We start from the raw sequence: 23,025 nt of genomic DNA, 5'->3' as shown, positions 1-23,025 counted from the left end.
TACCCTGGAAGTGAACTCAAGTAGAAGAAAAGAAATACCACAAAGGCAATCAAAAACAAAATAAAAAAGTTCACGGGGCCAGGCACAGTGGCTCATGCCTGTAATCCCAGCACTCTGGGAGGCCAAGGCCAGTGGATCATTTGAGGCCAACCTGGGGAACGTGAGGAGACCATCTCTGCAAAAAAAAAAAAAATTAGCTGGGAATGATGGTGTGTGCCTGCTACTCCACAGGCTGAGGTGGAAGGATCACTTGAGTCCAGGAGCTCAAGGCCAGTCAGCTGTGATCATGCCACTACACTGTAGCCTGAGTGACAGGGACGTTTATGGGTAAACATCAGCAGTGTTGTCAATAGATGATTAGACATCATTGTTACATAACTGCAGGTATTTTAAAAGGATTAGCTGGAATGGGGTTTTACCTTAGAAAGATGTCTGAAATATGAGAGGGGAGAAAAAAGGCTGGGCAAGGTGGCTCATGCCTGTAATCCCAGCACTTTGGGAGGCCGAGGTGGATGGATCAATTGAAGTCAGGAGTTCAAGACCAGCCTGGCCAACATGCTGAAACCCCATCTCTACTCAAAATACAAAAATTAGCCAGGTGTGGTGGCAGGCACCTATAATCCCAAGTAAGGAGGCTGAGGCAGAATCGCTTGAACCTGGGAGGCGGAGGATGCAGTACGCCAAGATCGAGCCACTGCACTCCCTTGAGCCTGGGAGGTCAAGGCTGCAGTAAGCTGAAATCATACCACTGCACTCCCAGCCTGGATGACAGAGTGAGACCCTGTCTTAAAAAAAGAAAAAAGGCCGGGTATGGTGGCTCACTCCTGTAATCCCAGAACTTAGGGAGACCAAGGTGGGCGGGTCACCTAAGGTCGGGAGTTTGAGACCAGCCTTACCAATATAGTGAAACCCCGTCTCTGTTAAAAATACAAAATTAGCCGAGTATGGTGGTGCATGCCTGTAATCCCAGCTACTCGGGAGGCCGAGGCAGGAGAATTGCTTGAACCCGGGAGGCGAAGGTTACAATGAGCCGAGATCATGCCATTGCACTCCAGCCTGTGCAACAAGAGGGAAACTGTCAAAAAAAAAAAAAAAAAAAGTGAGGCAAGTATGGACATAACCAGGTGTGCATCTTTTTGACTCTAGAAACAAGAGTGTCACAAGGCAGCTGGAAGTGATTGTCAAGTAAAGATTCTCAGGTATAGAGCAGAAAGTACCAGAAAAACTTATATACACCTGGGTGAGAAAAAAAAAACATTCAAAATTTATTTTCCAACAGACAGACAGCATCAGCAGGTACAACTACAGGGGTTTCTCCACAGATCATACATTCACAAGGCATTATTAGCTCAACAGTGAGAAAGCCACTGGTGTGTTTTCTGTAACAATATCCACTTCACAGTGTAAACAGGTACTATTATCGTGTTCACTTACAATTCCAGAAGGAAAGGCACAACTTGGCAAAAAAAAAAAAAAAAAAAAGAGGGGGGCGGAATCCTAAAGTCAGGTGCAACGATGAAGAGACAACACTTTGGCTAATTGTCTTGGATGCATATTTCCGTCAGGACCTTCCACATAGAGGGGAAAGACTTTTCTCCCAGGAGTTTTTTTCTTTCTTGTTAAACCTTTCTTGTTAAACCAAGAGCAATGTTTCATTTGCTCAATATCACATTTACAAAGGAAACTACAAAAAAAAAAGGCATCACAAAATCATCTTGAACGTTCACCTCTTCCAACCAATACATCAACTCTTAGGTTTTAGACAGGGCCTGGGAATACTTCAGCGGTCTTAAAATAGGAAAATAGACACTATGGCTACAAAAAATAAAAAATAAATGAGGTAGATAAATTAAAGCTTTCACACCCAGGACATGCCTGTTCTAACTTCGTAGCCTTCATGAAATATTCAGCAAGAAAACAAAACAAAACAATCTTCATAATTACTTGGCATAAGTCGCACCAAGGAAATTCAACAAAAACAATCAGTATGTGAACCTGTGATGGGAAACACGCCCTTCCACAAGTTTCTTCTCGAGCATGAAAACCCAGTTCTTCAATAGAGTAGGCACTGGCAAACTAAGTCACCTGAGATTCCCCGCTCAGGTGCCCACCTCTTCTGGGGTTTGGGAAGAGGAAGGCATCCAAGAGGTGTGGGGAAAACATTGGCACTCTCGGGGCTCCAACTGAACTGTATTTAAATAAGCAGCAACACACACATTGACTCCCTAAGGACTAACATAAGTCCATTTGAGGGCCTCCTACTTAAGGTTCTAAGGTTGAAGCAATTTTATAATTCTACAACCCTAGTTTTTTGTTGTTCCTTTTTTAAGTACATTCAAAAAAAAAAAACAAACGATAAGATGGGGACAGGGTTGGGGCATATAAAACAGGTCCCTAAAGAGATGACAGACCTTGTCCTTTTACCCGTGTCCAGTTACCAGTAAGTATACAGTACCCCTCTCCCCTCAATGAGGCTGTGTAGTTGTCTTTTCCACTGTTGTTCAGTAAGTTCCAGCGATTCTACCTTGAAATAGGTAACAGTCTTTGGAAAAAGTCATTCTAGGTTGTACAAAGGTTCTACGTATACGTCTGTTACAAGTAACAAAGCTACTTTGCAAGACCCGCTTCTTTCCAAAATTAGAAAAAAAAAAAAAAAGTGCCAGGCGTGGTAGCTCACACCTGTAATCCCAGCACTTTGGGAGGCCAAGGCGGGTGGATCATGAGGTCAGGAGTTCGAGACCAGCCTGACCAACATGGTGAAACCCCATCTCTACTCAAAATACAAAATTAGCCGGGCGTGGTGGCACCTGCCTGTAATCCCAACTACTCTGGAGGCTAAGGCAGGAGAATCACTTGAACCCGGAAGGGGGAGGTTGCAGTGAGCCGAGATCATGTCACTGCACTCCAGCCTGGGTGATGGAGCAAGACTCCATCTCAAAAAAAAAAAAAAAAAGAGTCTGTATTTGTTTTGGTATGAATTTTTTTTTTATTTTTTCAACTTTTTGCAAAGCAGCATTGCAACAATCGTGATTGTAGGACTTGCCTGAGGTTGTGGTCACAACCATCGTAAACATCATTTGCATATCAGTAAGAAAAAGAAAACAGGAGGAGATGAGTTCTTACAAAACAAAGCAGATTCTAGAGATTTCACTGTGTCTGCATTGCTCCTTCCATGCTCAAGTTCTCCCTTAGCTTAGCTGACCGCAATCTTGTTTTCTTCCAGGAAGTGAGGAAACTGGTGTTTGGGAACGCCCTCAGTAGCACTTGGTTTTTCCACATCTGCACTGATACCCGACTGGGAGCCATCCATCTTGGAGACAGTGGCATTATTCACGACGGAGGTGGCCCCCAAGGAAACCGGGAGGGTAGGAACCCCTCCACTCTGGATCACAGAGATTTCATTGGTCTTCACGGCCAGACCCCCATTGAGCATGCTGGTGTACTGGTTCCACACAACAGGGTCCACGTTCACCGAAGGGGCCAGTATTTCCTTGGGAAAGATTTCTGAGACTCTTTTTCCGTCCGTACCTAACAGAGCCATGGTGTTCTCGATGGCCAACTTCCTTCCACGGCGGGCTGAGTTATTGTTCGCCCCGTGTGTCATGTAGTGAACCTACGGGAACAGGATAGAAAGGTTTTTACCAAAATAGAGATTTGAAGCTCACTGGCAAGCCAAGAATCAATCTGCATATGGATTTTATTCTACCCAGTGTTTTGTTTTTTTGTTTTTTTTTTTTTTTTGAGACGGAGTCTCGCTCTGTCGCCCAGGCTGGAGTGCAGTGGCGCAATCTTGGCTCACTGTAAGCTCCGCCTCCCAGGTTCACGCCATTCTCCTGCCTCAGCCTCTCCGAGTAGCTGGGACTACAGGCGCCCGCCACCACGCCCGGCTAATTTTTTGTATTTTTAGTAGAGACGGGGTTTCACCGTGGTCTCGATCTCCTGACCTCGTGATCCGCCCACCTCGGCCTCCCAAAGTGCTGGGATTACAAGCCTGAGCCACCGCGCCCGGCCTCTACCCAGTGTTTTAACATATAGATGATCCTTGACTTACAGTGGGGTTATGCCTGGATAAACTCATTGAAAGTAGAAAATATTCTTAGTCTAAAATGCATTTAATACACCTAACCAGCCAAACATCATAGCTCAGTTTAGCCTACCTCAAACACGCTCAGAACATTTGCATTAGCTTACAGTTAGGCAAAATCATCTAACGCAAAGCCTATTTTATTTTATACACGAGCATTGAAATAGCTCATGTAGGCCAGGCACAGTGGCTCACGCCTGTAATCCCAGCACTTTGGGAGGCCGAGGTGGGCAGATCACTTGAGGTCAGGAGTTCAAGGCCAGCTCGGCCAACATGGTGAAACCCTGTCTACTAAAAATACAAAAAGTAGCCAGGCATGGTGGCACATGCCTATAATCCCAGCTGCTCGGGAGGCTAAGGCACGAGAATCGCTTGAACCTGGGAGGCGGAGGTTGCAGTGAGCCAAGATCGTGCCACTGCACTCCAGCCTGGGTGACAAAGGAAGACTCTGTCTCAAAAAAAAAAAAAAAAAAAAAATTAGCTCATAGCTCATGTGATTGAATACTGTACTAAAAGTGAGAAACAAAATGGTTCTATGGGTACTCAAAGTCTGATCTCTACTGAATGCCTATCACTTTTGTATCATTGTAAATCAAACCATCTTAAGTCAGGGACTATCTGCACTTTATATTTAGAAAATCAGATTTCTTGTATCACCTAACCAATATTCCTCCCCAGAGCAACCAAGATGGGGCTTATAGTCTCCAACTGTCTATGCTCCACCAATCATGTGTGTACCTATGTGAAAACCTACTATATGCTGGGCATTGATCCAAGTGCCAGGGTTAACTTTTTTTTGAGTCTTTTTTTTTTTTTGAGACAGAGTCTCGCTCTGTCGCCCAGGCTGGAGTGCAGTGGCGCAATCTCGGCTGACTGCAACCTCTGCGTCCCGGGTTCAAGCGATTCTCCTGCCTCAGCCTCCCGAATAGCTGGGACTACAGGCACGCGCCACCATGCCCAGCTAATTTTTGTATTTTTAGTAAAGATGAGGTTTCACCATGTTGGCCAGGATGGTGTCAATCTCATGACCTCATGATCTGCCTGCCTTGGCCTCCCAAAGTGCTGGAATTACAGGCGTCAGCCACCTCATCTGGCCTTTGTTTTTTTTTTTTGAGTCTTAATCTGTCACCCAGGCTACAGTGCAGTGGCACGGCTCACTGCAGCCTCAACCTCAAGCGACCCATCCACCTCAGTTTACTGAGTACCTGGGACTACAGGTGAACACCACCATGCCCAGCTAATTTTTTTTTTTTTTTTTTTTTTGAGACGGAGCCACCGCATCTGGCCAGCTAATTTATTTTTATTTGTAGAGACTGGATCTCCTTATGTTGCTCAAGCTAGTCTCGAACTCCTGGCCTCAAGCGATCCTCCCACCTTGTCCTCCCAAAGTGCTGGGATTACATGCATGAGCCACTGCACCCAGCCTAGAGTTAACATTTTTAAAATGCACAAACCTACACAGGTAATAAAACTGTAGAGTGCACAACATGCACACCTGAGTACAAGTAAAATGGGAAAATCTGAATGTTGATTGTAACAATGTCAGTATCTTGATTATGCTACAATGTTGATACTACAGTTTTGCAAAGTGCTACCAATGCAGAAAACTGGGCAAAGCATACAAGGATGTCTCTGTATTACTTTTCAAAAGTCCAGTGAAAATCTATACTTATTTAAGTAAAAATTTCAGTTAAAAACAATTTGTGGGCAGGGCACAGTGGCTCACGCCTGTAATCCCATTACTTTGGGAGGCCGAGGCGGGCAAGATCACCTGAGGTCAGGAGTTTGAGACGAGCCTGGCCAACATGGTGAAACCCCATCTCTACTAAAAATACAAACATTAGCTGGGTATGGTGGCATGTGCCTAAAGTCCCGGCTACTCAGGAGGCTGAGGCAGGAGAATTGCTTGAACCCAGGAGGCGGAGGTTGCAGTGAGTCAAGATTGCGCCACTGCACTCCAGCCTGGGCAACAAGAGCAAAACTGTCCCAGAAAAAAACAAACAAAACAAAACAAAACAAATTTGGGGCAGGACACAGTGGCTCACACCTATAATCCCAGGACTTTGGGAGGCCAGAGCAGGCAGATCACCTGAGGTCAGGAGTTCGAGATCAGCCTGGCCAACATTGTGAAACCCCGACTCTACTAAAAATATGTAAAAATTAGCCGGGCATAGCCGGGCGTGGTGGCTCACGCCTGTAATCTCAGCACTTTGGGAGGCCAAGGTGGGCAGATCACGAGGTCAGGAGATCGAGACCATCCTGGCTAACATGGTGAAACCCCATCTCTACTAAAAGCACAAAAAATTAGCCGGGCGTGGTGGCAGGGGCCTATAGTCCCAGCTACTCAGGAGGCTGAGGCAGGAGAATGGCATGAACTCAGGAGGCGGAGCTTGCAGTGAGCCGAGATCGCGCCACTGCACTCTAGCCTGGGTGACAGAGCGAGACTCCGTCTCAAAAAAAAAAAAAAAAAAAAAAAATTAGCCGGGCATGATGGTGGGTGCCTGTAATTCCAGCTACTCGGGAGGCTGAGGCAGGAGAATTGCTTGAACCCGGGAGGCAGAAGTTAGAATGAGCAGAGATTGCACCATTGCACTCCAGCCTGGGTGACAAAGCAAAACGACCATTCCCTGATGTGGTTGACATCTAAATATAGAGAACATCAATGTCTCTAATAATTGTTACAGAGAAAAATGTATCTGGCTGGGAAAGCTACAGAAGGCCATGGTGGGAATAGGATGCTATTTAATCTAGGGTGGAAGGCAAGGCTTCTGCTGAAGGGATCTTACTAGCACCTGGCTGCTTTCCTTAATTTTATTTTTCCTGCCTGGCTTTGAAGTTTTGAAATCCTTTTCAGCTTCTTTTTTTTTGTTTATATAAATTTAATTTTTGTAGAGATGGCATCTTGCTATGTTGCCCAGGCTGGTCTTCAACTCCTGGGGTCAAGTGATCCTCCCACCACCACCTCCCAAAGTGCTGGGAGTACAGGCATGAGCCACTGCGCCTGGCCCTTTTCAGCTTCTTAAGAGTTTAAAACTCTTAAGAAACAGGCTCTTACTCTCTTGCCCAGGCTGGAGTGCAGTGGTGTGATCACAGCTCACAGCAGCCTCGACCTCCCAGGTTCAAGCGATCCTCCCACTTCAGCCTCCCAAGTAGCTGGGCCTACAGGCGCATGCCACCACGCCCATCTAATTTTTATTTTGTAGTGACAGGGTCTCCTTATGTTACCCAGGCTGGTCTCAAACTCCTGGGCTCGAGCAATCCACCTGCCTTGGCCTCTCAAAGTGCTCAGATTATGGGTGTTGAGCCACTGCGCCCAGGTAGTATTTCTAATTTTTAAAATGTAAACATTTTAATTTTTTTTTGAGACAAGGTCTCACTCCGTTTTCTATGCTGGAGTGCAGTGGCATGATCACAGATCACTGCAGACTTGATCTCTCAGGCTCAAGTGGTCTTCCCACTTCAGCCTCCCAATTAGCGGGGACCCAGGCATGCAACACCACGCCTAACTAATTTTTTGTTTTTGTTTTTGTAAAGATGTTGTCTCCCTATGTTGCCAGGCTGGTCTCAAACTCCTGGACTTGGCCGGGCACGGTGGCTCACGCCTGTAATCCCAACACTTTGGGAGGCCGAGGCGGGCGGATCACAAGGTCGGGAGATCGAGACCAGGTGAAACCCCGTCTCTACTAAAAATACAAAAAAATTAGCCGGGCATGGTGGCAGGTGCCTGTAGCCCCAGCTACTCAGGAGGCTGAGGCGGGAGAATGGTGTGAACCCAGGAGGCGGAGTTTGCAGTGAGCTTGAGCTTGAGATCGCGCCACTGCACTCCAGCCTGGGCGACAGTGAGACTCCGTCTCAAAAAAAAAAAAAAAAAAAAACAAACTCCTGGCCTCAAGCAATCCTCCTACCTCGGCCTCCCAAAGGAGGAATGGAAGGAATGAAGAACTCATCATGGCTTGTGCCAATAAGAAGACACTCGGCACCTAGCCCCCATCCTGCTGAAAGCCCACACAAACCCACCTTTAAGTTGCCTTTGGTGGTAAAAGCTCGCCCACAAATGTTGCACACAAAAGGCTTCTCTCCAGTGTGAGTCCGCTCGTGGATCTGAAGAGCGCTAGCAGATGAGAAGTTCTTCCCACACCGTGTGCAGCCATGTTGCTTGGCCTGTCGGCGCGGCTGGGCTACTAACAAAGGGGTCATCCCTGGGGACAATGTTGAGGGTCCCACAAACGTGCCAGGAACTTCAACCTTGACATAAGTCGGCTGGGCTCGGATAAACGTGGAAGGGAGACTGCTCCGACCTAGTACACAGAGGGGAAAAAAGCCAGACCTTTATCATCCAACCTTCATTCTTTCTCTTCAAAGCAAAAGAGATCTTTAAAGATAACTGCCTGCTAGTTTGAGAGTCTGGAGCTGGCTTTGTAAGTAATTAACACCTTCCTTTGAATTGTTTATCTGCACAAAGAACAAAGCTTCAAATGCTTGGGAAAAGGTATCACTTTGGGTTTTTTTTTTAAAGGTATGGGCAACGTATAAACACGTATGTAATTTAAGTTCAAATTTCTGCATAAGAAACTACCTTTAAAGCATATGCCCAGACACCATCTTTCTTTGATTCTTTGATACAGCTTTTCCCTTATTTTACCATTAATGACATCAACAAACCTCTCAATAGATACGTGCATTTAAAATGGGTTCATCTTTCCCTGCTTCAAGAGTGGCTAATTTGTGAACATTACATCAGGCAGTGGGGCCTCAGAGTCAGGGAACCACGGCTTATTTCAGTGGTCAAAAAGCAGTGGCCACTTCCTCAAACATACTCTTAAGACACCCATATACAGAATCATAGTGTGGAGAAACAAAAAGAAAAAAACTGTAACAAAATAGAAAGACTACCCACCCCTATGTCCCAAGGGGCTCAAAGATAAAAATAAAAACCAACAAAAAAGGTATGCTGTCCATACCCATTTTGCATTAACCACCATAAATTAAAAGCATGTTCGTTACTAGGATAGAGGCAGTTACTATTGCCCTCTACCCATAAGTAGAGAAAAGCTAATTGCCCTATAGAAGGGGCTGCTTCAAGTCATACTCTCCATTTGTAAAGTTCAACCCAGGTTCCTTTTTGATGACCTTGAGCCCAAAATGGACATAAGTTAAATCCAAAGCTCTATCACCTTCCATCTCAGTGCGGCTGTTCTCGGAGCTCTCTGCTTTGCTCCCAGCATCGGGAGACTTTGACTTGATGCTTTCGGCTTGACTATTGGCCGGGGAGAGTGCCTGGAAGGATGTGGTTTCCAGGATGTCTGGGCTTCGGCTCTGATACTCCTGGTCTCCCATCAGCGAGGATGAGTCGTTGGTCAAGCCGTCGCTCTCCACGGAACCGTTTTCTCTGCTGCCCTGGCGCTGCAGGTTAAAAGGGGCAGGACCCACTTTCCCTGGGGCATCTAAGGAAGCCATCATGGCAAACCCTAGCGTGGGTGATGCCGAGTGGATGCTGGGAAGAGGCGTGGGGACCTTGGAGGAGCTGCTGGGAGCCTCCTGGGAGCTGACTTCCTCTACATCGATGCTTTCGATGACATCATCGTGGCAGACAGCGCCGGTGCTACCGTTCTCACCCACCGTCATTGGCTCAGAACCCGTAAAGTCACAGGGATTCTCTGGCAGGGGCGTGTTGGGAATCTGACCGCCCATGTGCATCCGAATATGTTGCTGCAGCATCACGGCATTAGTGAACTTCTTCTGGCAGATGGGGCACGAATGCTGCGTCTTAATGGACGTGTTGGTTCGGTGAACCCCGAGGTGTGTCTTCAGGTTACCTTTGGTAGAAAAGGCTCGGCCACAGATCTTACACTGGAACGGTCTCTCCCCGGTGTGGGTACGATAATGCATCTTGAGGGAGCTCTGGCAGCTTAAGACTCGGTGGCAAATGAGACATTCGTTGGGATCAGTGGTGGCCTTGTCAATGTTCTCCACCAGCTGCTGCAATTTCAGGGTCTCTGACCCTGGCTCAGGGGTCCCACTCCCTTGGAAGCCACCAGCCCTTGGGGAATTATGGTTTGGTCCCACCCCAGGGAGTGTGGGTCCACCCTCACTTTCTGGAGAAGGCCCAGGCTGCAGGTCACCGGGCAAGGGGCCACCCGTGAGGTCCTTGGGATTAGTCCCCGAAGAAAGATTCTGAGGTAGCCCTACAGAGGTGGTTACAAGGACAGGTTTGCTGTCTAAAGAAAGACTCGGTTCATCTACGGGGTCAGGTACAGAGAGTGCATAGGGGATGCCATTGCCGGCCGCCACTTTGTCCTGGAACTCGGCAAACAGCTGGGGGTTTGCCTTCACCTGGGGATGTCGGTGAAAGTGCACCTTGAGGTTGCCCTTGGTGGTGAAGCGATGACCACAAACAGAGCACACGAAGGGTCTCTCTCCAGTGTGGGAGCGGAGGTGGATCTGCAAGGAGCTATCAGTCCCAAAAACCTTGCTACAGTACTTACACTTGTGCTTGTAGAGGACCGCGTCATCTTTGGGTTTGACATCCACCGCGGAGATGTTCGGTGGCTTCCCCTTCCCTTTCTTAGATGTGTCTAGCGCCACAGCGGAGAAAGGGCTCTGGAAGAGCACCGAGCCCGGGGCCTGAGGAAGCAAAGCGCTCGGGAGGCGGGACATGACGTTCGGGAGCACCCGGGTCCCATCCGGCTTCAGAGCGAATGGTGCCAGCCCTGGGGACAGGGAGCTGGTGGCAGAGGGGATGTTGGCATGAGGTAGCTTGGCTTGTTTCAAGGCATCCAGAGACAGACCTTGGCTTCCAGCTTTCTGGCTGAGCAAAGCCACAGCTGCAGAAACCTGCTGAGACATGTGGCTGCCCAAGGTCTTCAGAGTGTCAGCCCCTGCCCCGCTCGAGTGGAGGGCGTGGGAGGCCCACATGTTCACCTGGATGCGGATCTGCTCGGTGAGCTGGATCTGCTGTAGCTGCTGCTGCTGCAGACACAAGATCTGCTCGAGGACCCATGGGATGCTGTTGGCACCAGGCACAGGGGCGGGGAGTGCATCCGCGCTCCGCTGATTCACCGCCACCTTGGTGCCCCGTAGTGCCTGCAAGGTCACGTTAGTGTTGGCCACTTTGCCTTTGGCTAAATAGCTTATGTCCTGGGGGGTGGATGGCAGGGCTGTCTCTGTCTTTAGGTACACCACAGACTCCGCACCCGGCTTCTCCTTCATGTCCTCTGAGCTGCCGCCATTCTCCCTGTGACCATCCTTACTGCTGGGACTGGCGGGCTGGTGGCTCAGTACAGCTCCGGAGAAGTCTTCTGAAGGCACCGGCCCCTCGCTGTCATTCATGATGAGGACAGGTGGATTTTTAGTGCAATTTTTCTTATGTTCTAGGAACTCAGAGATGCTGAAGAACTCCGCACAGCATTTCTCACAGACGTGCGTCTCCTCCCGACGAAGCCGCTTTACTGTGGCTTCGTCCTCACTCGCCACCTCGTCATTCCCTGGGTGGTTCACTGGAGCACCTGCAACAAGACAGAAAAAGCTAAGGACTCTGCCCAAGTAAAAGATGTGGGGGGAGTCGGGCACAGTGGCTCCCGTCTATAATCCCAGCACTTTGGGAAGCCGAGGCGGGCAGATCACCTGAGGTTGGGAATTCGAGACCAGTCTGGCCAACATGGTGAGACCCTGTCTCTACTAAAAACACAAAAATTAGCTGGGCATGGTGGTGGGCTCCTGTAGTCCCAGCTACTCGGGAGGCTGAGGCTCAAGAATTGCTTGAACCCAGGAGGCAGAGGTTGCAGTGAGCCGAGATCCCGCCATTGCACTCCAGCCTGGGCGACGGAGCGAGACTCCGTCTCAAAAAAAAAAAAAAAAAAGGCTGATCCCTGAATTTCTTTTGTAACTGGGGCTTATTTACTTTAGGGTTAGTGCCAGCCTACACATTGCAACTCCAAACTTGGGACTGTGTTTTAGCCAGATGCTGGGGTCCTTCACAAGACGCCTGGAAGTCTCTCGAAGCTACTTCATTGTTCTCACCTCCCCACTGTCCTCTCAGGTATACCCCATCATCCAGATATCAATGGAGCTTGGGGCCACAGGACAAAGACAGGCATATCTCAGACCCAGCAGCTGAGCCTATGAATCTAAACCACACAAGACATTCACACAAGCATACAATGATCTAGGTTTTTTTGTTTGTTTTTTCAGAAATGTTCACAGCAGCAAAGAAGTAAATTTTGGCCCACCCACCCACAGTGTAAGAAGTATGCAGAATTTCTGTATGCCACAGAAATTAAGTGAAAGAAATGGGTTGCGCAACAATATGTACAACATGACCATTTTGCTTAAAACAAAACCTGTGTTTGAAATGTACAAATGTGGCTGGGTGCAGTGGCTCGTACCAGTCATCCCAGCACTTTGAGGCCACTTTTGAGAGGCCAGGAGTTTGAAACCAGCAACACAGTGAGACCCCGTCTCTACAAAAAAATAAGAAGATAGAAATAGCTGAGCATGGTGGCATCCATGTATAGTTCAAGCTACTCAGGAGGCTGAGGCAGGAGAATCGCTTGAGCCTGGGAAGTCAAGCCACTCCAGCCTGGGTGACAGAGTGAGACCCTGTCTAGAAAAAAAAAAAAAAAAAAAAAGTATAAATGCACAAGGAAAAGGCCAGGAAGGGCTGGAGAGCAATCTTGGCTCACTATAACCTCCGCCTCCTGGATTCAAGCTATTCTCATGCCTCAGTCTCCCGAGTAGCTGGCTAATTTTTGTATTTTTAGTAGAGATGAGGTTTCTGGCCAGGCTGGTCTCGAACTCCTGGGTGCAAGTGATCTGTCTGCCTCAGCCTCCCAAAATGCTGGGATTACAGGCATGAGCCACCATGCCCGGCCAAAGCCATGGACTTTTGACAGCACAGTCCACCAACTGGTTTCCAGGAAGGGCTGATCTTGAAGCATGGCCTTAACAAGCTGATTTAATCTTTACTTATTTCAGACTGGGTCACAATATGAAGTCTTGCAAGGTATGTGTAGGCTGGGGGTGGGTCAGGGGAAGAGATAACAGCCATGGGCAGGTCTGGCCTGCCAGAGTTAAGAAAGCTAGCCAGGGCCAACCTAGTCTTGCCCATCAATAACAGGTAGTTATTGATAGGCAAGTGGGCGCACCCCTAAGAATGCCTACTGAGCACGCATAATCGCGAGATGACAACCTTGTGAATAGATGATTAGATGATTAGATAGATGCCTGGATTTACTGATTCAACCAGGACTGCTGAGAACAATGCCTTACAATAAAACAATATAATGCCTCTCATTCCACAATACTTACCTCCTACTGTGTGCAAAGCAGGGGTTGGGGACCCAATGATGAAAAGATGAGCCCCATTATCTTCCTGTAATTCAGATTATGTACCCACAGATGCCCATATTGTAATCATTCAATCCTATTAATTATCAGCTCCATTTAAAGATGAGAAAAAGGCTGGGCGTGGTGGCTCACACCTGTGATCCCAGCACTTTGGGAGGCCGAGAGTTCGAAACTAGCCTGACCAACATGGTGAAACTCCATCTCTACTAAAAATACAAACTTAGCCCAGCGTGGTGGCGCATGCCTGTAATCCCAGCTACTCAGGAGGCTGAGGCAGGAGAATCGCTTGAACCCGGGAGGCGGAGGTTGCAGTGAGCTGAGATTGCGCCATTGTACTACAGCCTGGGTAACAAAAGCAAAACCCCATCTTAAAAAATAAATAAATAAATAATGAAAAAATAAAGACGTGAAAAACAGAGACTCTGACAAATAATGTCACTCGTGCAACATAACAAGTTATTGACAGATAACTTTTGAGCACTTACTTTGTATGTGCCAGGTATGATTCTAAACAATTTGTTATATTCACAACTCTGAAACAGAAACTATTACCCTATTTGACAGAAGGGGAAACTGAGACACAGAGGACATGAACTTGCCCAAGGTAACATGTTAAGTAAACTGCAGAGCCAGTATTAAACCCCAGACATGCAGTTCCCACACCCTCTATTGGAACCCTTCATTTGTACCCTTCTGATCATGTTCTGTGAAGACTGCAACTCTCTTTCCTCTCACAGAGACCTTAGGGTGGGACAGGAAAACCGGGGAAGTTGCCTTGGTTAGGAAGGGGTGGGAGTCGACCACCCATTCCTGTCTTATTTCTAGGACTTCCAGCAGTTGCTTTGAAAGTGTTAGGATGCAGTGCGATGCTGCTACTTCCAGGTAGAGTTCCAGTAGCAGGCACCAGCACAAACTCTCCTTTCTTAAGGCCCCAATACTGCTGCGAATCTGCCTCATTTCAATGATCCAGATAAAAATGCTCCTCAATTCCCAGAACCCTGGCAACTATTTATCTGGGAACCACCAAATCTCAGATAAATAGTATCTATCTGTATGATTTCCCAAGACTGGAAACCAGCACTAGTGGGAGTGCAAGGTGGCACAATCTTTCTAGAAAAGCAATTTTGACAATTATGTGTCAAAAATGCTAAGAAGTGAAACTTTTTAAAACAGTTTCTCTTGTTAGGGAAGGAAATACGAAATACACACTGCTGGTAGGAGTGTATAAGATGGATACAGCTCTTTAGGTGAGTCATCTGGCAACATCTTCATTTTAGTACAATTTTCCTTTGACCCAGCAATTCCTGCTTTAGGAATTTCCTCGATGTACTTGCAGCATTTCTCATGTTAACAAACAGCAACAAAATGGATGCACCTTGGTCCATCAGTAAGATTTTGGTTAAATAAATTAGGGTGCAGAAAAGGCGAATGCTTTATAGCCTCCAGAAATAAAGGAGACCAAGGCTGGGCACAGTGGCTCACACCTGTAATCCCAGCACTTTGGGAGGCTGAGGCGGGTGGATCACCTGAGTTCAGGAGTTTGAGACCAGCCTGGCCAACATGGTGAAACTCTGTCTCTACTAAAAATAGAAAAATTAGCCAGGTGTGATGGTGTGTGCATCGCTGTAATCCCAGCTACTCGGGAGGCTGAGGTGGAAGAATTGCTTGAACCCAGGAGGTGGAGGTTGCAGTGAGCTGAGATTGCGCAGCTGCACTCCAGCCTGGGCAACAGAACAAGACTGTCTCAAAAAAAAAAAGAAAAGAAAAAAACTTGAATAAAGCCCATGCAAAAACACTAACCACTCCATACTACTTTTTAGAGGCCAAAGCTAACCACCACCAACCTCTCCAAGCAAGAACAAAAACATACTTCATACTTTTACACCTTAAGGCAAGCTCGTCCAACCCAGGCCCAGGCCAGCTTTGAATTCAGCCCAACACAAATTCATAAACTTTCTTAAAACGTGAGATAGTTTTACAATTTGTTTTAAGCTCATCAGCTATCATTAGTGTCTGTGTCTTTTATGTGTGGCCCAAGATGATAATTCTTCCAATGTGGGCCAGGGAAGCCAAAAGATTAGACACCCTTGCCTGAAGTCACTTACCTTCATAGCCACATAATCAAACAAGCTCCTTTGTTTCCATTTTGCAGATGTGGAAAACAGTCTCAGAACTAAGTGGCTCAAGATGACATACTGCTTGCTAGTCAGAATATAGAGGTGACTTAACTACTATTTAACAGCATTAAAATTAGTGGCCCAATTCATAATGGTTTCTTCTAGAGCAGAGTTTCTCCCCTCTATGGGAGAAACTTTTTCATTTTGCCCCTCTAAGGAGGTTTTTAAGTTATTTTTCCCTAATAGCTACCCCCTTATAAAGTTCTAATATCACAAACATATTATATACATTTATGTCCTTTGGAAGGCCACAAACCATTGTAATATCAATAAAATGTTTTCATCCCATTGGTGAAAATATCACTTGATTGAAAATGCATGTTCTATTTAACACAGGCATTTTTAAACAGGGGGTCTATGAAATTAGGTAAGAAAAAAATACTAATTTTCACTAGGCTGAACTAAAATTCAACATTTCGTTCAATGATGAATATAAGGAACATACCACAGTGGTATTAATAGAACTTGTGACTTTGTCATCAGTGGAGACCACAGATATTTTCATATAGTGTTACAAGTTGTTATGACTTGGAAATTCTTGTTATCTGACGGGCTACTAGATCTTGTTATTTATTGTATTAATAAAGTAGCTGATATTACTAAGTTAAAAATGTTTTCATTTTTGATGGCTGTATTTCAATGCCATTTATTTCCTTGGTCGTCTAAGTATTTTATACATTATGTTGTGAAGGGATCTATGGCACAAAAAAGGTTAAGCTCCCTCCCCTAAAAGGATCCGCAGTTCCCAAGAGTGATTTACAGCCTGAATACCAGCTTGCCTTTGCTGTATACACAAGCTTGCCTCTTCTGTAGCCTCCACCAGCAACATCCCACTTGAGTCTTAAAACAGCAGCAGCTCTGTTTGCTTGTGCAGTAAAAAGTGCTTCTACATCCAGGCCACCACCGGTAAATACCGAAACTGTATTTGCCAAGGAGTAAGAAGATTCTATTATGAACAATTGCTGGGCATGCTTAAGTTAACCCAAAAGGAAAAAAAAGCAAAATTCAGAGGGATTACACAGCAACTAGTTCTTCCATTTCTCCACCCCACCCCCACCCCGAATTTTAGGAATGTTATCTTGCAGCATCTAGTTATCCAATAAGTTGGAAGAATGCAGTAAACCCAGCAGGGGTCTTAGATTCAATCACTGCCAAATGGATAGAGAATACTCTATTGTATAGGAAGAAAGTTCATCTACTAGTGGCCGAATTCTGGAGACACTGAAATGCTTAAAAAGTAAAACCTGTATATCTTGATAAAAGCATTATGACTCAAGCTTATCTTTTTCTCATTCCTACATTTAAAGAACGACAATGAGTAGATTATCTAAAGCACACAACATCTTCTACCCTCCCCCACCCCAGGATAATTGCTTACCAAAAAACAAAAGGAAATTATGTGCCTTCTTAAGTATTTAACCAGTTGAAAGAAAACTGCCTCTTTATAGCAGTTTAATTGTAGCAGTCAAAAAGCCTTCAACTCAATTCATAGAAGGCAAATAAGACTTTGAGTTTCCACCTAATTAAGATCTAAAAAAGGCAAAGTTTCAAACAGCCTTGAACCAAAATTCAGGGATGCTGCTGGACAGGAAAAAAACAGTAGTAAACGGCTCAAAGAAAGTTTCATAGGCGCTAAGGCGTGTGACCTCTCTTTGCTTCCAAGGTTAGGGAAGTGTCCCACTCCTCCCCAACTAGAGATCCGGCAAGTTTGCAAACTCCATGAGGGCAGGGGTTTTTGTCGCCTGTCTCCAGAGCCCCCCTGAACAAAACCTGACACAGTATATTTGTTGGGGCGGGGGTGGGGGGGATGGTGGTGACTGGCGATGCAGTTCTTATCTGGATTTAGTGGCTTTTAAAAATGTTTAGACATTTTAAAAAATAGTCAAAAGTACTGTAGGCTAAAGGTGATGAGGAAGACAGAACTTCTGGAACTCTTTTCGCCATCCATTTTTCCAGGGTAGTACAAGCCAGAGAAGCTGACCAAACTCCAACATTGTTTTATTTCTGGGACCTCTTCATCTAAACCGTGTGAAGGCACATCCCAACATTTAAGATGGCAGAGGAGACGCCACCAAACCCAACCAGCCAAGCACCAATCATGGCTCCCTTGTCGAACATGCCAAAAAGAAAATCTCATCACATCACCAAATGACCTAAGCCTATTTAAAAAAAAACAACAAAAACAAAACAAAACAAAAAAACCAGTTCCTTGGACTCTGGGGGAGGCAAGACAAGACACCATGGGCCATCAAGCAGGACAAGACACCACGGGCAAAGCCATTTCAAAACAGGTGCTGCAATTTAAAATGAGTAAAAATATGACTATCAATTTCGGTCTTTAATATCTTGAATTAAAGATAGCGCACTCGAGTCCCCAGCCTGGTGTCTGGCAGGCAGCACACTGCCGTTTCTCTAGATTGCCTCAACTGGCACCATCTTGACACAATAAACACGAATAAAAACATTTTGGTATTTTGAACAAAATTAAGACTGATCACATTCCCAATTCATAGTAGCCCTTCTATAGTTGAAATTATCTAAACAGGGCATTTTATCACCGCTATATAGAGGAGGAACCCAAAAACTCAGGGGAAAAAAAAAAAAAAAAAAAAAAAAAACAGAAAACCCCACCAAGCTGGCTTCAAGGTTACACAGCTGAAAGTCACACAGCCACACTGGAACACGGATCCCATTCTAAAATCTGACTTCCCAGGCATCAACCTAACACTTCACATTTTAAAAAAGGAAATGCTGACTGCCTTCTGCCTCCCAAGATGGTTCCCCAACCCACAGCCCAGGAGGAAGCTCACTAACAGCAGCACGAATGACAAAATATCATTTGCTTCTGCACTGCACATTTTTATTCAACAAAAGGAGCTGTTTGGCAAATTGTAGCTTCTCTCCCTATGGGAAACCCAGATGAAGGCTAACGTAGAAAGTTGACCTGAAACGTTAACTAACGTCAAAATCCTTCTAAGCCAGCGTAGGTCATTTTGGTGAGTAATTGGAAATAAGAAGTTATTTGAAACTTGGGAATCCTAATCGTTGATGTTTGTAATCCAGTTTAGCACAAAGGGCATTTGAAACTCTTTTGAGAAAATGCTAATTTTTCCTGTATGTAGTGTTAGCCCCGCGACCACCTGCAGATTTTTTGATCTGCTAATTGATCGCCAGACGTCATTTTCCTCCCTCAAAAACTGCATTCTCGAATGGCTTTGCAAAATAAGACCAGCTCAATCTGCATTCTAAAAAATCATGTGAGACATATATATACATCTAAGTTAGATATATATGTCTAAATTATATACCTAACATATATAATTTTAGGCAGCTCAAATGCAAACAACCCAAACGCAGCCATTAAAAACGCACTGCTTGGGAAAACAACCTTCTGTCCCAAGGAGGCAATTGGAGGCTCTGCAAACACATTCTAGCCGCCAGGAGTTATTACCAAGAATTCCAGACTTGGCAAAGAACAGCAGGCACAGACGGCGATCAAGCAGGCGACCGGCACGAATCCCCTGGGGTACTCATCCTTGGCCCAGCCCAGCACTCTCCATTCACCCCACAACCCGTCCCACCCACCAGGTGTGAGCCAGTACCTGCGAAGGGACCCCGCCTCCCAGCAAAGGGCTAGGCTTCAAGCTGGGCCTCCAGGGGGCGTCCGCGCGCAAGCCGGGTGGGCTGTCCGCGACAACCCTGGTGATCAATAGCCAACTCCCCTCCCTCCCAAATCGCAGTGGCAGCGCACGGCCAGGCCTGAGGTTTTAGCTCAGCTCTGGTTGACTCTGATTCCAAACTCCAACCATCGTTAATTTCAGAAGCCCTCTCGTAACTAGCTTCCCTCCCGAAAGATGCCAAACACCAAAGCCCCACGTGTGTGCGCCCACCCAAAATGAAGGGGGAAGGGGAGGTCAGCGTAGGACCAGGGGAGGGGTCAGAGCCAGGAGCTCGCCCCTCCTCTCCGGAGGAAGCAGGCGGGCTGAGGGTTAACCCTTTTGTTCCAGGTGGGCCAGGCCACGAAGCCTTCACGCTCCCCTCAACCCCCACCCCACCCCGCCCCCAACCAAGGCACAAAGAGAGTCCCTCCAGGCGCCTGGGACCTCGGGTGCGCGCTGCGCTGACCACCCGGCGCCCCGAAAACGCCCAGCCATCCCCTCCGTCAAGCCGATCCTTTTAATTTGCCCTGGAAAAATGTTAAACGGGGAATTCTATTGACATATTATAAACTTGGGAAATGTATTACATTCAGTCTCCAACAAAAAGGGGGGGATACAGAAGCCAAAAAGTGGCGACCGTCTTCTCGGGAAACCCCGGGTATCAGAGATGGGCTCTGAGAGTCCTCCGGGGTTGCCGCGCACACCCGTCTGCTGCAGGGAAATTAGAAAGCAGGCGGGGAGCGGAGCGACGAACAAGGCCGGAGAGGAGGCTACAAATCCCCCCTCCCCCCACGCGCACGCTAAAAACTTATCAGGCGACAATTTGGCGGGCCAGGATGGAGACGAGATAGTGGGAAACCGCCTCACTCCTAAAACCTCCGCGGTGAAGTGATGAAGTGGGAACAGAGTTGGCCCCGCCGTTCCCGGCGAGGCTGGGGTCCCGAACTCCCCTCGATCCGGGAAACGCTGGCCGCGGAAGCGTGGGCCAGGTCAGCCGCGGGAGTTCGCTCTGGCCCCCCACCTCTCCCCTTTCACACCCGAGCGCAAATGTGGAAAGCCGAGCGCTCCAGAAAAGCCACGCAAAATGGGAGGCCGGTGCACCCCAGCGGGGCTGCCGCGCGCCCGCCACCCCGGCCACTGGGGGCTCGCACCCTCGGGCTTGCCGCGGTTATTTTTAGGAAGTCGGAAATCAAAGATGGCTGGAGGTCAGGCCCCGAAAGGTTAGGGCGAAGATCGGCAGGCGGCGCAGCCCGGGCAGAAAAGGCGAAAACCAGAAAAGAAAAAAATTTTAAAGGGAAACATTGAGCCCTCCTCCCCCACCTCTCTGGGCCCTCCAATCCCCTGCGCAGCGCGGGTGGCCCGCACCCCAGCTCCTGAGGGTGGGGAGAGGTCGCGCCCCCTCCCCCCACTTGGCCCGGGAGGGGCGCGTGCAACAGATCTTCCTCCTCCGGGAGGTCTTCCAGGGGTGCGCCCCTCCTCCAGCCTCCAAGAAAAGCCCCCAGGGGCTATTGGAGAGGGTGGGGATCCCCCGGGGTTCTTTCTTTTGAGAGCGACGCGAGGGAGGGGGACCTAAGTTACAAGGCGGGGGTAACACCAGTGAGGGGAGTGGAACCAATTAAGTGAGGGGCAGAGGACAAGGAGAAGGGAACCTTTCGGGAGCGAGAACGGAGGAGCGAGTGGGGGTCAATTTTACGATTAGGGGAGAAAGCTGGGGGTGAAACTTACACAAGAGGGGAGAAGAGGAAAAAAGTGTGAAATGTGCAAAAGGCGGGGTGGTGGGGAGAGGAGGCGACCTCTCCTCCCGGGCACTGAGCCCCCAAATCTCAACTCCTGAATTTGCGCTGGACGCCGCCCGCTCCCCGAAGCCCGCGCCCTCGAGGATCCCGCGTACGTCCGGGAAGCTCCCCTCCCCAGGCGGGCGCCCCAGCCCCACTCACCCAGCTCCCCCGCCGCGGGCGCCGCTGGGGCCGCATCTGCAAACTCCGGGGTCGGCTGCTGCGGCTGCTGCTCGCCCTGGTCCTCCTCCGAGTTGATGTGCTGGGGTTTCGCCTGCTTGCGCCTCGACATGGTGCGAGCATCGGGGCGCCGGGAGAGCCGCAGTTATTTGCCCTCTCCGCCACAAATTCCTGGAGTTGGGAAATTTACCCCCCTTCGGCCGGAACGCGCATGTCCCAGTAATTATTATTATCAATAATGCATTGCGATTTATCATGAGCCCTGACAGCTGATTGGCCTGGGTCCAAGACCTCAGAGATCATTTAAATAAGCCCTCATTGATCAGGGAGGGGCGAGGCATTCTGGGCTTTGTAGTCCGGGCCTACTTGTGACAAAGGCGTGTTCATCAGGGGAGCGCAGCTAATTAGCATCCGGGCTCAGATTGGCTGGGGCGGGGACGAAATCAGAGGGGGACCCATCCTTGCTCCAACTATCTGAGTCCTTGGAGAGGAAAAGAAAATGGGGGGAAATGCGTACTTATTAAAAAGTAGGAGCGTACGTGAAAGTTTTGGAACGGCTGTATTTGGTAGTAACTTGCTCCAAAGATTACTTTGTAAGGTTGATGTCCACCAGCCGAGAAGGGAGATCTCTTCACAGTGGAATATTTTGGCTCAGTTTTCACATCTACACGCACACACATTCCCCCAAACCTGAGAAGTGACCGGAGATGTGACCGGTGTCCCTTCCCATCTTTTTGATTAAAAATGTTTGAGTCTCGAGATAACAAAAGAATGATGAATGGTGGTGTTTTCAGCCCTCCCACCCATCTCAACTCTTAAAGTGAGCTCGGAACTTCCAAAATTTCAGATTACCCCACCATCACCGTGACTTACCTCCTTTAAAAGCTGATTAATAGCCTCCAGGATTCCCGTTCACAAAGACTGGTTTGTGGTTACAATGCAAAGTTTGATTCTTTTTTTTAAACTCCAAAATGGCTGGCTACTAAATATAGATATGGCAAATTATAAGCAAGCATAGTCAGAGATAATAACAAAACAGCAAGCAATTGCATTTTTTTCCCCAGGAGCCATAAATGCCTGATAACATCATATTTTATTACTGAGACAATGCTCTTGCATCTCCCATGGAATGGCAATGGGGCACTGTCACAGTATCTGGTTGTTACTAATCACTATTGGAATTTTTTTTTTTTTGCAATACACACATTATTACAGAAAAGGTGTATCATTCAAAGTGATTGTATCATTCTGACACATGATGCCTGGAATTTTTTAAAGTTGGGCTTGTGTGTGTGTATATGATATATTACATGTATACACATTTATACCATAAATCCATATATACTTAATTTGGCTAACTGCTTTGCACAATGTACATGCTCAATAAATGTTAAATGAATGATGAAATCATCAACCTGTTAAGTCTTTGATTGGTCTTTCCATAACTGCTCTGGGCATGCGTCTTTGTTTGGCATTTACTTCATTGTAAGGGACTGTGCAGATATAAACCCTCCCTCCACATTTGTGCATTGCATTCTCTTGATTAGTTATTCATCACGTTCCCAGCTTGTAAACTCATCAGGAATACAAGCAAAATGGAATGCTGGGCTCATCAATGTGTTCACCTGGGTATTTGGACAACCTAAGGCAGAAAATAAATCAGCTTGATCATCTTTTTTATATTCGTGGCCATCAGTAAAAACTTATTGAAGGAAGATTAACCTTCAATTTTTGAGTCTCTGAAAAAGCCTTGCCTTATTTTATGTATAACATCTAAAGCAAGTAAGACAGAATTATAGCCAACA

General features: G+C 47.2%; 1 protein-coding gene across 2 annotated transcripts; it reads right to left on the bottom strand.

Annotated features, from left to right (window-relative positions):
• Positions 1–1,241: 1,241 nt before the first annotated feature.
• Positions 1,242–21,445, bottom strand: SALL4 (spalt like transcription factor 4). Of its 2 annotated transcripts, none has more exons than XM_055266583.2 (4): positions 21,203–21,445; positions 9,259–11,589; positions 8,102–8,382; positions 1,242–3,613 (listed from the first exon to the last, which is right to left on the bottom strand). In XM_055266583.2, exons 1-4 carry the CDS (start codon positions 21,330–21,332, stop codon positions 3,194–3,196), a joined length of 3,162 nt encoding a protein of 1,053 aa, XP_055122558.2. In that variant the 5' UTR covers positions 21,333–21,445; the 3' UTR covers positions 1,242–3,193. The 2 variants fall into 2 exon arrangements, with proteins under 2 accessions (XP_055122558.2, XP_055122559.2); XM_055266584.2 differs by having other exon boundaries at positions 10,570–11,589.
• Positions 21,446–23,025: the final 1,580 nt, after the last annotated feature.

This window comes from Symphalangus syndactylus, chromosome 24 (genome assembly GCF_028878055.3).
Source record: "Symphalangus syndactylus isolate Jambi chromosome 24, NHGRI_mSymSyn1-v2.1_pri, whole genome shotgun sequence".
Lineage (NCBI taxonomy): Eukaryota > Metazoa > Chordata > Mammalia > Primates > Hylobatidae > Symphalangus > Symphalangus syndactylus.
The sequence above is the reverse complement of the archived record's forward strand: the minus strand, read 5'-3'. Positions and strand labels throughout refer to the sequence as shown.

What these genes read in the sequence shown, in the direction of transcription:
- SALL4 (XM_055266583.2), bottom strand. Translation starts at nt 21,332, where the DNA reads ATGTCGAGGCGCAAGCAGGCGAAACCCCAGCACATCAACTCGGAGGAG. An exon ending in GCCCGCGGCGGGGGAGCTGG is followed by an intron (nt 11,590 to 21,202) that starts GTGAGTGGGGCT and finishes GTCTTGTTGCAG; the next exon opens with GTGCTCCAGTGAACCACCCA. An exon ending in CCACCAAAGGCAACTTAAAG is followed by an intron (nt 3,614 to 8,101) that starts GTGGGTTTGTGT and finishes CTGTTCCCGTAG; the next exon opens with GTTCACTACATGACACACGG.